General features: G+C 40.1%; 1 protein-coding gene across 1 annotated transcript; it reads right to left on the minus strand.

The window, feature by feature from the left end:
- Positions 1 to 813: 813 nt before the first annotated feature.
- Positions 814 to 9667, minus strand: sash3 (SAM and SH3 domain containing 3). The gene is made up of 8 exons (XM_026358202.1): positions 9423 to 9667; positions 7474 to 7569; positions 5966 to 6100; positions 4691 to 4826; positions 4115 to 4266; positions 3526 to 3738; positions 3292 to 3436; positions 814 to 1637 (listed from the first exon to the last, which is right to left on the minus strand). Exons 1-8 carry the CDS (start codon positions 9489 to 9491, stop codon positions 1366 to 1368), a joined length of 1218 nt encoding a protein of 405 aa, XP_026213987.1. The 5' UTR covers positions 9492 to 9667; the 3' UTR covers positions 814 to 1365.
- Positions 9668 to 14085: the final 4418 nt, after the last annotated feature.

Here is a 14085-nt window from a genome sequence, read left to right on the forward strand (position 1 = left end):
GGGTTACAGGTTTTTCTGGCTGTAAGAGAAGGATCTTACAAATGCAGAATCACAACATCTAGAAGAAACCGTATTCCTGGACCAGGTGTAGTCCACTTCTCCATCTTTAATCATCATCGACGTAGGTGAGGAGCCAAAAACAACATCCTCACGACAGCCGATGGGTGAGCATTCCCCCATTGTTTGAAATCTCCATTAGGGTCAGACGTGGTCATCTCATCAGAGAAGGCCAGAAAGTTCATGTGCATTGATTTAATGTCCCACCGGAGTGAAGACACCAATACCAGGAGTAAGTCCAGGTGTGCAGACAAAGGGTGGCAGATCTCATTATTCCCAGTTGAGATTGAATCATTGATGTGGAAGATGCTCACAGCCTCGGGGTATTCAAAAAGCAAGAGGATGGCAGCTCCCAGGCTGGAGGTGATGGGCAGCGATTTGTCCGACCTGCCAACCAGAGGATTTTAGTTTTGTGAGACATTAGAGCTCCATGTGGAAGAATAGAACTTAGTTTTTAGTAGCTTTTTACTGAATAACAAGAGTTTGTTTTCCTGCCCTTTGGTTCAGCGTTGAATGTCTCAACATCTGTTGGATGGACTGACAGATGGTGGAGCTCGTAATAAGTTTGATGCCTCTTTTACTTTTCATCTAGCGCCATCATCAGGTCAAAATAAGATTTTATGTCATTCAGAAAATGACTTGCTGAACTTTCTCTTAAGCACTAATTAGAAAATGTTAGCATGCTAAAATACAAAACTAAAAAAGATAGTAAATCTGTAACACTTAAAAGGACACAATAATTAGCAGGTTACATTATAATTTACATTACCAACATCTTTTATTTAAAATGTATTTACAGCGTTAGGATGACTTGACACACAACAGGTGATACACAAATTACTATAATGTTCTACATCAACCCCAGTAAAACCCAAACTAGTTTCAAGTTGCATGGGAAACATCAAAACATATCCTACATTCATATTTTTTGCAAGACTGTATGAAAACATTTAAGAGAAGAACAAAATGAGAAATTAAGTTGGGTTACAACTTTTAAATGCTTCATTTGTACTCGTACGAGTAGACACGACATTCTCAGTAGAATAACAACAAACACCAGCAGAACTCGAACAGTATAATGTTTGAGATGCAGAAATTGTGCTGTTTGCTCAACAGTGTGAGCAAACTGAGGGAAATGAGCCTGTTACATTCAATATGTACAGTACTGTATTTCATCTTAATGTCTTCCTATCATCAGTCCACTCTGCTACAGTGAAGAGCTGTTTGTTAATGACATTAAACCTCCATCTACAGAGTCCTCGAGAACCAGGAATAAAAAAACAAGTTTGAGTATTTTCCCATCGGGCCTCAACAGTCTCCGTCCACTGTCAGATCCTGCAGCTGCTCCTGCACAGTCTCCAGCTGCTTCTCGTCTCCTTCTTCTGACTCCTGCTTCTCCGTGTCTGGTGGTTGGTTTGTCTTCTCTTCTGATACTTCAAACTGGAGTTCTTCCTCCGTCTTCGGCTCTTCACGTCCGTTTTCCAGGTTCTCTGAGCTCTCGAAACAGCCTGAATCCCTCGGCTCCTTGGCGTCCTCCCCCGATTGGCCCTCCTGCTCTTCGGACTCTGACTCTTCATCAGCTACATGGAGAAAAGAAAGTCAGTCAGTTATTTTGTTATTTACCATGTACAGCGAAAAATATTTGACCCTTGACTCCTTCACTATGTTTATCAGTTAATTAAAAGTAGATGTGCCCACAGACTCTGGGATTTACATATACAGTATTTATATATATTTTAGCTAAAAACAGCTGCCATATGAAAGTCACAGTACGAGAACAGTGAGTGTGAAACTAAATAGTAAAGTTGCAGAAGGCCGCTGCAGATTCAGGTGATAAATGCCTGAAGGTTCATCATGACGAGAGACCCCCTTTCACCCTGTCACATTGTTTTCACACGTGTTGTAGCAAAGAAGCACAGTAGCTGCTTCTAAATCAGGTTATATGAGCTGTAAATATGCTCAAATTATTCTTTATTTTTTTATTATTTAATGTGCCAGAAATACTTCCCATAGGGGACAATGGGGCTGGCTGCCTACAGACTAGGGGACACTTACAATCCACTGTGCACTTGGTAAAAAGTGAATTATTGTGTAGGTGTAGTTTTGTTTTCTTAGTAGTTTTTAAGATTAGTATTTGAGCATCTTTGTTAATAGTAAGTATAAACAAAAAACCTGGAGACAGGAGGATGACAACACTGATGCTGCCCTGAATATGTACTTTTCACTACATAATATGAATCTTGTAAGTTTTATGCATCTTAAATATTAGACTTGCAAGCATTTGGTTACATTTATTTCTGCTCATGTGACATAGTTGCTACTAAACCGAGCTGAACATGTTTGGTGGCCCACTTTAAAACCAACTGCACTAAAAGAAAAACAGCTGACCTTTAAAATCCACCTGTGTACTGACGATGAGTCTAGATTTATCATGATTTATTTAGGTTTTCAGAATAAAGAGTCAATCTTTAGACAGTATTTAGGTTTGATTTAGGTTATAGACAATAAACTATAATATAGCTGAGATAAAGTAAACATCTAATATAAATTAAACTAAAGCATTTTCACTTGTGTCTACTAGAAAAAACAACTTAGATCAGAATGTAAATGGATATTTTCTATCATAGAAAAGATAAAAAATATGTTCCTGAGCATCGTGGCCCTGACTGACCTACTTATGTCTCCAGACTGCCACGGCCTATAAGTCAAAACTTTGTTTAACTAAAACTTTAATTTTTCTTCATGATTTTTTTGCTCATGAAATAAATTAGTCAGTTTGGCAAATGAAATATTTTCTCAGTGCGTGGTTGATATTTCTATTTATGGGACTTACAGCATGTTAATAACTCATCAAAGATCTGGCAAATAACTTTCTCTTAGACTTGATATAACAGATAAAACAGTTTCCCCTAATGAACTGAACTTTATTGCTGTAGTTAACTCAAGTGTTAATTGAACACTGCTGCTGTAGAACTTGTGTTAAAGTCATATTTAATGACTGTTGTGGAGGAGAGATCAGCTGAGATATTAACACAGAGCAGGATTTCTTACAAGCAATAAAGTATAACTGTAAATTGAGTTTGGTGCAGCAGAACCTGAAAATGAACCTAATTTAGAACTGTATGTGTCTGAGGCAGAAATAAGATGGAAGCCTCATATTCCCTAAAGATGAATGTTGTGAAATTCATTAATATAATTAGCTCTAAGTTGCAGGTTTACAGTGTGTGAACGTACAGTCTCTGAGCAGGTCGGTGGCGTTCAGGATCTTGGAGCGCTGCTCTGGATCAGTGATGTTCAGCTCGTTTAGGTGAGACTCCTTCAGTCCTGCGAAGTCCTCCAGGCTCTGGAAACCGTGCATGGACAGCAAAGAACTGAGCTCCTGAAAACACAAGAACATCAACATTTAGACAAATCCACCCAGCCGTGATGTGGACAACATCAACATCAACCACAGTGTAACCGTCTTACCGTCAGGCCGATGCTGTCCAGAACCTCCTCCAGGGTTTTGGGTTTGGATTTAGCTCGGTTGGTCTTGCTGTTGCAGCGTCTCCTCCGTGTTGGGGGACTCTCCTCAGGCAGGAGGTTGACGTAGATGAATTTAAACGAGCCCACTTTATTGTTGAGCTTCCCTGTCCATGTCCCCACAGGGGGCTTCTCAATAATGTAGATGATGTCTCCTTTCTGTCAGAGAGATGACGCATGGAAACCAGACTTAGATCAGGAGGTTAGGGACACAGATCAAAGGATGAACAAAAGAAAAAAGAATCTTCTACTGATTTATTAATCTCTGTCTTAAATTTAATCAGATTTTTGAGTTTTAATTTGAATTCTTGAAATGTGAAGGAGCAAACAGCTGAAAGAATCAGGCTATTTTGTCAAACTAGCAGCCAGTAATTGGTCTCGTAGTTTAAACTGTGACCACATGAATAATAATCAACATGCACATCCTGTCTCACGCTGTTAACAAGCTCCCTGGTGGACAACTTGATGCGGCAGCAGACGAGACAGAAGGAAAAAAAAAATCTGGGGCGGTGAGGAACTTTCCCCTGAGACTCACTTGGAGTTTCAGTGACTCCACGTCGTATGGGCTCGGAGTGAAGTCAGTGTGGACCAGAGCTCGGCCACAGAACGGCCCGTTGTAAGAGTTGTCCTCCAGTCTCATGCTGTCCCTCTGGCAGTAACCACTGTCCAAGCTCTGTCTGTCGCTGCCTGAAGACGAGTGAAAAGAACAGCGTCAGAGGTAATTATGGTTTTCATTAGGTTTTAATTTTTCGTTTATGTCAACACAAAACAAATATCAGGCTATACGTGGACAGAGGAGAGTGTCTGTGTCAAAGTAAAATTAATTGGACATATCTACTTGCAACGTATCCGTGGGTGTAGAGAAAGTTTTCACTGGATTAATTTGAAATAAAAACTTTGTGCAGCTGCAGGAGTTTTGTGATTTCTAAATGGATTCATTAATGTTTATAGAAATAAAGGTCTGAGAATAATATCCTCTGAAATTTTAAGCTAATCTAAAGCTTTGTGTTTCATGCATCTCTGCTTTATGTCTCTCCCTTCACGACTTTCCTCTACTTCTCTCTTGTCATGTGAAAATCTCTGGTTTCCACAGGTACAGATGTGCACTTACTGCCTGAGAGCTGGCGGGTAATGGGGCTGGGCATGGTGTCCTCTGACCCTGTGGAGCACACTGACGTCCTCTGTCCTGCAGTCAGATCTGGAAGCCAGTCAGCGGAGACAGGAGACAGCTCCTCGCCACTCTCTCCCTGGAGAAACAGACGACAACAGTGCATTTACACACGAAGCCATCATCGTGACTGCAGTTCACTTTGGTGTAGAGACGTCTGTGTGCATTTGTCTTTGTGTTCCTTACTTAATCGAATGAAACAGAACCATCATTAATGTCTCAGTTAGTTCCTGTATTTCCTGCTGTGACAAGCTAACGTTAAACTGAAACTAAAGGTCACACAAATGTGAACATTTTATTTGCAATTACTTTTTAAAACAGTAGCAATGTAAAATTAACCAACTAACATAATAATAATAATAATAATAATAATAATAATAATAATAATAATAATAATAATAATAATAATAATAATAATAATAATAATAATGAGGATGTATTAATGATTATTTCTGACTTGTTTGATAAACCTTTTCTGCCTGACATTTTTAAATGTTCTTAATTAGTTCAGAGGACAATGTGAGCTACAGAACACAGATATTTTAAGACACATACACATACATACGCTTCAAACACCCACTGTGGCTTCCTCTCTGATCACAACAACTTTGTCGCGATAAATAATTAATAGTTTCGTTACATTAGAGCCCTGAACCAAGAAAAAGCAAGAATCTGAAGCTTTGAGAGCAAGTTTTAGGTTTGAAAGGAAAACACGCTATCGGGTAGAATAATACTGCTGATGTATTTATGTAGTAGTATTAGTTATATTTTACTGTTGTAGTTGGTTAAAGTGAAGCTAAAGTTACTATTTTTTACACTGGCGATTTAACAAATCTATGAAATGACATCATGTTCTCATGATATATTGGTGAGTCAAAGGTACAATTATAAATAATACCCTCCGGATTTCAGTGGAACATCTATTTATAAGCAATAAGTGGTATTAAATAGAAAATAGAAATACTAATAAAATAAAAAAGAGTGCCTACAGGTTGTACATGGACTTTGTTACTTGGAACAATTCATAACTATTTGTCCACTAGATGGAGACATATTTGATCTTTACGTAGAGGTCTATACATTTGTTAACCCTGTCATGGTTTGTTTTTGTATCAGCAATACAAATACAAACTAATTAATGTATTAACTGTTACTTTAAAGCATCTCCATCTTTTAGCCACATTACTGCGTGATGTCGGTAACTAAAGCTGTCTTTACCCCTTCCTCAGCCAGAGCCTTCTGCACCATCTTGGATGTTTTACGGGTCATCGTGCGGGAGATGACGTTGCGCCACTTCTTGCCCAGTTTGCTGCCACTTTTCACTGCTTCCTCTGCTGTTACACTGTCTGCCACCTGAAATGAGAGTAGAAACCAGTTCAGCAATTTGCTGACAGATGTTTGGAGAGGAAATGTGGTACAAGCTTATTTAAATAGAATGAAGAAAGTTTGAGAGTATTTCAAAATATCAAAACTGTGACACTGACATAAATTTCTTCTCAGTGTGGCATCGCTGTCAAGAATTCATTTTTCACAAACTAGTAAACCTACCGACCTTGTGGTAATGGGGGTTTACATAAACACACACATAGTACGGATACCACAAAGTCACACTGAGGCATGCACAAACACACACACACACACAAACAGACACACACTAACTCACACCTGCACCCTGTTGTGGCCAGGAGCTGGAAAGCAAAGTTTCTGAGAGCACTACACAACAAAGCTCCATCTGCAGCCGAACACTACGAGGGCCCCACTGATGAAAGCCAAAGATGTTTTCAGTATTTTTATCAGGCAGTGAGTTACAGATGTCCTCGGTGACTGTCGTGAGCATGCAGAGGTTGGAGTTGGCTTTAGGTGATAGAGCATCACGTAGAAGAAGGGGTTGTTTCAGGCTTTTTTAATCGCTGAACATCATTCTGTTGCTACAACAAACCCATAATATTACACGGTAGCATGTCACATGTTTCCTTGTGTGCATCAAAGTGGAGAGAAAACTGCTCATCTGTAGTAACCACAGAGGTAAAAATCCAGGTGCTGAAGAGATCGAGAGGGATTTAACAGTGGGATTCCCAGCAGAGAGTTAAAATGCATTAGATAATAAACAGACATGCATGACACTGAATTAAAAAATGACCAAACTACGTGGCAGCATGCAGCATGGGTACGCTTCTGGCGAAATACTTGCTGCTTCTGCAACCGTCTGTCTGACGTGGAGGCTCTCTGCTTGACTAGCTCACACCAGAGGACATCCTGTCTGCATGCCGCTGTCATCTGGGCTCTGTGCAATGCTTATTCTTACTTCCTCTTGTCTTTTATACCTCTTATTTGTCCTACAACTTCCACTCACAGAACCCGGTATGTTTCTGGGAAGTTATTAAAATTCAGTGAATTTTTGAGGTGGTAACATGTTCACACACATGTAGCAGTGTTTTAAATCAGGAAGCACAAGCTGTGCACTTCTGTAACAGCCGTAACTGATAACAGCCTCTGCTCGACCTCTGTGCACTCTGGTGCTTTTCTGGATGCAGTGTCATTTTTGTGGTGCAGCATGACAAATGAGGAACAGTGTGATAAAATATATGAAGGAACGGTTGCTCGGGAACTTAAAACAAAGACTTTATAAACTATTTCCTCCTACTTTTTTAAAAAACAGTGAGGTAATGCGTGTGCGATAATGTTTTTGTGTGTTTCTACAACAGAACTAAATGAATCCAACTTACATGCTCCTCCAGTGGGAACTCCTTTTCTGACACGACAGGAGAGGTGGGTTTGTGCTTCATGAAATCTTTGAAGCTGCTCGACCTCTGCAGGCTGAGCTGCAAACACACAATGAACTGGATTAATTTAAAATCATAACAATAAAGTGCACAGATTATAACAGCAAGAGATCAACAATATAACATTTATCACAAAGCGAAGAAACCAGACACATCTAGTCAGTTGTTTAATGTGATACTGATAAAGTCAGTATCACTGTTGTCCATGCGGGCAAAGTGCTGCTATCTCCTTAAATGTGTGAAGAGAACTGATCTGCAGACACAGTTCTCAGAAGGCCCAACAGCCCCTTTTTCAGTGCACAGATGAATACATGAATCTGGGTCATCCAGTATGTGCATGTTGCAGACGGAGAAGGGTTTTAAATGTAGAAACAACACAAGCAGGAAAAATTAGAAAGTCTAACGTGTAAAACAACAAGTGTAATTTATTATTCAAGTGTGACTCAACACCTCTGTGCAAACGGATGAATTTGCAGAAGGATGTATGAGAATAAATTAACTTTGAGTACAAATCGTGACCAGTTTACTTGTCTAAAATTCTCCTTCCTATTAAAATTTGCATCTCATGTCAAAGAATGTTAGAAATTTGTTCCTACTGCCCCTCACACACACACACACACACACACACACACACACACACACACACACACACACACACACACACACACACACACACAATGTCTTGAAACGCCTCATTTTGGACAACCAGTCATCCAGAACCTGAAGAAATGTAACGTATAATCCCAAGAGACAAAAGAAGGCAGCGAAACCTCAGAACTGAGGAGGTGGATCTGAGGGATTTTGTGCATTTTCTGAAAGTGTAGATCTGATAACACCTCCACCTCCATACACTTGAACTCACTTTCAACTATTTCATGTAAGACTTTGGACTCTTTTGCATAACTTTCACATCTGATGTTTTTGTAGCTCTAGTGGAAATTTCTTAGTGTAATTTTCCACATGACCACGTGTCACTGTGCATAAGCTTATCGCAGCTCATCCTACTTGATTTTTTTTGTCGTAACCACAGGAAACTGGCAAAACTTGAGCAACTGCTGGCAGCCAATCATTGCAGACATTCAGTCAGTGCTGGTGGTGTGTTTCTAACCTGAAGAGTGAAACCACCAGTGCAGCCACGAGAACAAACGAACTTTGTTATGAGGTTATTATGACTTTTCTGGTAAATGTCAGCTTTTTACGCCACAGTCGTCCAGCTTTAAAAGCCACAAAGCTTCCCGTTAAATCAAGCCCCCATTAACTGTGGTAATCGCAGAGCAGCAATGTGTGTCATGGAACAATGATGTTCTCCAAACTTGATTATCGCCAGCAAAAAGCATGGGTTATGAGATGATTACTGACGACAGCGACAGCAATGAGATGTCTAATGGCAAGCTGTGAATTAGGAGGGGAGATGTGGTTGGAAAATAAGGGCACATGAGCGCAAGCGTAGGAGGCAGGCTCTCATGATGGCAGCTGGAGACACAGGCAGCAGAAGCCACAAGGCTGTTCTGACTCAAAGTACATCTGCAGCAATGATTCACCCTGCCCGAATAGAGGAACTCTCTAAAAGAGCACAAAGAAGGCTATCCAGCTTTTAGACAATGTCTCACAGAGCTATACGCTTTGTGTGATTGTGAGCGTGAGCGTTTATTCAGCTTCACCACAAACGTTTGCACTAACTTGAGCTGACATCCTGTGTTGAAAAGACGGTGCACGCAAAGGCAGCTCTACGTCTAAGTTAGTGCAACATCAGGTGTTTCAACAGGGCGACAAAGCCCTCCGCACAATCACAGCCTGGAATATTAACATTTATAAAAGTTCAGTTAGAGCACATTCACTTTAACACCGCTTCACCGTCCATAAAGAACTAATCTCAAAAAAAGCCAACTCACCTTCTTCTTCTGCCCCTGCACCTGCTCCTTCTCCTTCTCCGAGGCATTCGAAGGCCTTCGCCTCAACATATTGTTCCTCGGTTGTCCTCAGACCTCTCTGGACAAACAGCTGTGGGTGAGCTACACCGGTTGTATTCACTGAGGGTTCCTGTCACTGTGCTGTCTCTACCAATGAAGTCAGAAGAAGAAAAGAAAACACAGGGAGGAAGGCAGAGCTGCACTCTGCTGCAGTCGGACGCGGAGCATAAGTTGAGAGGAAGTCACGTGGCCGCACAGAAACCGAAGAGGCAAACCCTGTTTATAGTTGTCAGGTTACACACACACAGGGTAATACATGGTTTAGTTACATGTATTTCTCAGCATCTCAGGCACAAAACAACTGATGAAACATTTCAAGTTAACGGCATCACGTATGATAGATGATACTATTGTTATATGTGTACATGAATAACGCTCAGTACAGGTGATGTTGCCCAACATTGTGACCAAATGATAGACCCATTTAACACATACAGAGCTGTTGTTTTAAAAGCAGTCACAGTTGTAAAGAAGTGAGAAACAAAACTTCCTGCAGACACAGAATCACATTTCAGCACATTAAAGTTAAGCACAAAGGGTCATTGTCATGCTGCACACAAGCTCAGTTCATCTAGTTCTTAAATAGGCACATTTTGCTGATTGCAACTGAGTTGTGGAAGCGAAAGAAATCGAGAGATGACATATTTAGAAACTCTGTAACGGCTCTGCAGCTGCAGCAGCAACAGGAGGCCATAAAAAAAACATCAGAAACTGATGTTCAGAAAGTCAAGTCAGCCAACGTATTTACACAGAAAATGGTTTCTGACACACGCTCACTCATGTAAAAACATCCAGCGCAGACAATTAAGACAAAAACAACTCAGTGACTCAGAAATGTGCATGTCTGTGAATGTTCACCGCCAGCAGGTCAAAAGCATGGTGGTAGAAGTAGAGAGGGAAGTACAGTGTAAGTCAAGTTCAGCTTGTTATTTTTTGGTTGTGTAGCAAACCACATGACAAGAAGATGCCCTATTTTAGTTTCCCGTCACTCAGCTAAAGGTTGGCAACAGATTCTGTCAGCCGATCTCAAAGGGGTAAACTGTAAACAAATGGTTCATTTTAATTTAGGCAGTAATCGAAGTAAAAGAACCACAATTTTAACTGCATTGAAACAGTTGGTTACACATTTATAAATCAGTACTATTTGGTAAAGTTATGGAACAATGCATCATATGTTATAGACTGTTAAAAAGTGAGATGAAAACCAACAACTAACTACATCTGTCGAATAAAGACAGCTAATAAATTAAAGGAAAAACCTGAAAAAACGAAAGGAGCTTCAGTGTGAAAGACAAACTAAAGTAAATGTAAAACTGCAGTAAAGGTATGAGTAAATAGTATCAGACATTGTGGTCAACTGCGCAAGTTTGTTGACCATAACACTCGAGCATTACTGTAATAAGTAAGAAAAAGACTGATAGGGTTAGGTGAGTCGCCCTTCAAGTGGGCGAGTGAGTGTGTGTGGTGTACTCAAAGAGAAGGGTACCGACATGAACACTGACAGCCACAGTGAGGGGAGCTGGTGGCTCTGTTATGATGTCATCATCATATTTCTGACTTGGCTTGGGTCCACCTCTCTACTTAGAGCAGTGGGGAGAAACCCTGGTTCTAAAGAGCCACAGCCCTGCTTGTTTCCAACCATTCCTGCACTGACAGCTCCTGTTTGGCTGAACACACCTGATCCCGGTAATCAACAGTGTTTTGGTCTTGATGAAGTGGTTCTGGTGTAAGTGCAAATCATGCTGCTGGTTTCCTTAACTAACTAACAAACAGACAAATGATAACGTGTTAACAGTGAGGAACAGTGCAAGAAAATATGGATGTAAGCCGTGTAAAATTCACCATATTACAAAATCTGCTTTGCAAATGTTCTATGAGGAAGGAAATGCACTCAACACGTCTGTTAGATCTGCAGGTCACGCACACAACTTAACTTATAACAATAAAACATAAAATCAATTAGTGAGATTCCACCACTGCTGGATGGGAATGTTTTACGTCGACTAGAAGACGTTTGTTTCTGCTAACAGCGGGTCATTCTCAGTGTTCCTCTTTTTTTTGTTGCTGCTTTACCTCGAACCTCAACTCAGAATGGACGAGGGCCAATGTGCCTGAAGCTTGAAGGTTTCTTCATGCGCTTTCAGTAAGGCATGTTTGACAAGAGCATGCAGATGCAGGGTGTGGTGTGGCGGCAGCATGTTCACACCTTCAAGAGGCGCTGACCGAATTGTTGCCAGGCAACAAGCCGCGGAGGCTTAAGCTCTTCATATGAGGAAGAAATAAGCCATTTCCCATAAAATAGAGCCAGTGATGTCGGGCTAAATTTGCTGCTGGACATGTGTCAGTGTAGAAAAACTAAAGTCTGGCATTACTGTTTGACTGTTTTACTTCCATATCTCTGCTCACACTGGAGGCAGTGGGTGTTACTATTTAGTACATTATATAATTTTAACTGTGATTATGAGCAGCTGAGTGGGAAAATCTGTTCATCATGCCTCCAACTTGTTAAAGATAAAAGGCACGACCACTTGCAAGCTGCATGAAAAGAAAATACAATAGTACTACAACAAAACAGACGAACGCAGATTATTTACTTTTGTAAAGAAAAAAACGTATTAGAGTTTAATGCCATTGTCCATCCCCAGGAAAATCAAGACCACTTAGACTGCAGCTCATTCTGTGGCACAATGGTAGTGTTTCTCATTCTAGATCTGAAGGTTGTGTGTTCAAATTGTGTCAGCATCTATATATTTTTAATTTAAATGTGTAAAACCACATGAAAGATTAGCTAAATAATCCTAAACCAGGCAGTTTTATCCAAAATTGAGCCAAAGGGTATATATATGGGATAAAATAAACTAGTATTCAATATATAGATGATGACAGATCAATTTCTAATAAGAATAAATATGGTAAACATTAGTATGTCCAGTATAAATCAGTTGTGTTGACAACAAGACATTTTCTACACACTACTCGTTTTTGTTGATAGTAAAATTTCCACATCCACAGAAGCTTTATTGTCCATTGAATGAGCTTATTCAGGTCAGATGAGAAGTGAAACCACTGTGGAGGATAAATTTGAGGTTTCCAAACAGCTTTCCTCTGACGCAAGAAGCTACTTTGATTAATAGCGAAATATTTTGACGTAACAAGAAAGTCCAGTTGTCATGACTCCACTTTGAGATAACACCACCTGGACCACCACATAGGAGCTAAAAGCTATGGCAACTTGTGTTAACTTATCCTGAAAAATATTAATTGTGAAAAACAAATACAATGCTAAACCCGTCTGTTATGACAATGACAATTAACTAAGTGGGTGTCTAGTCCCAGTTTTAGCATTGTAAGTGGGGGGAGACGGGATGAGTAAGCTGACTCATCCTTGTATCTAGGTAACTGTACACATGTTATCATGAGACCGTAAATTCAGGAAGCACCCATCTTTATGTTGTGAGAGAGAGAAACACAAGAGAGAAGTGGCGACAGTTTACTTATCCACAAACATTTTTTCTTGTCAAAGTAAATGATATCAATCAAGTTAATATCAGGTATGATGACAAAAAAAAAAAAAAAATCTGGTCCACACACTGAGCAAAGTATCAAACTCTGTGGAGCAATGGTTTCATATCTGACTCCAGATCTGAAGGTTGTGCATTCAAATCATATCAAAGTCAAGGGATCAGTTGTTGATATCATCTTGTAACTTGACTTCTCCTTCTAAGAATTAACAGCCAATTTAAACCTGCTTAGAAAACTGAGCAACCGGTTTTGGTGTTCCCGACTGGCCTGCTGTGTAATTAGCACAGTTTCCCCATTGGCTGTTTAGCATTACTGTGCAGCTAATCTTTCTACATTCAACAAACTAACAGGACAAAACACTTGGCAACACTCATGGCTTCGAACTTTGAATAAGCCCAGGTTTAGGTCACATACAGAATCAGTCTATCTTTGACCTTCTCCTCCTCTCCTTCCTGAAATGAATCCAGTGTCCACAAGCTGTGAACTTTATCTAAATGCATATATACTGGACTTTTCTGGCATAAACTAATGAATTCATAGTTTGTTCAGATCCTAAGAAGGATGGCAGGAAAAAGAGAGACTTCTGAGTTTGTCCATATATCTAAACGTTGAGCAGTCAGGGTCAACACTTATGTCTTCTAAATGTATAAAACCATATGAACAATTGGCTGAAACATAACCAGATGAATAAAGTGAACCAGTATTCAACTTAAAGAACTGCAATTCAGTGCAGCCTCATTTTTTAGTTAATTCCTCTGACACTAGGGCACCTAGACAATGACGAGTGGGTCATTTTTGACACACTACTCCTTTTTGATGGAAGTAAAATTTTCCACGAACATGGCGGCACACAAGGAGACAGGCAGCTTGGGGCTTTGTGGAGAAGGGATGTAGTTTGTTTTTTCTGAAAACAGCCACAGGAAGGAGAAAGATAATATGCAATATGATTAAGGAAAAGTTGGAGGAGACACATGACACATAAAGATGTTTTTTTTTTATCATCGAGAAGACAACCTGAGCAAGAAGTGAAGCATCATACTTCACACTCCCCTACAGTAAATCA

The sequence above is a fragment of the Anabas testudineus genome, chromosome 10 (assembly GCF_900324465.2).
Source record: "Anabas testudineus chromosome 10, fAnaTes1.2, whole genome shotgun sequence".
Lineage (NCBI taxonomy): Eukaryota > Metazoa > Chordata > Actinopteri > Anabantiformes > Anabantidae > Anabas > Anabas testudineus.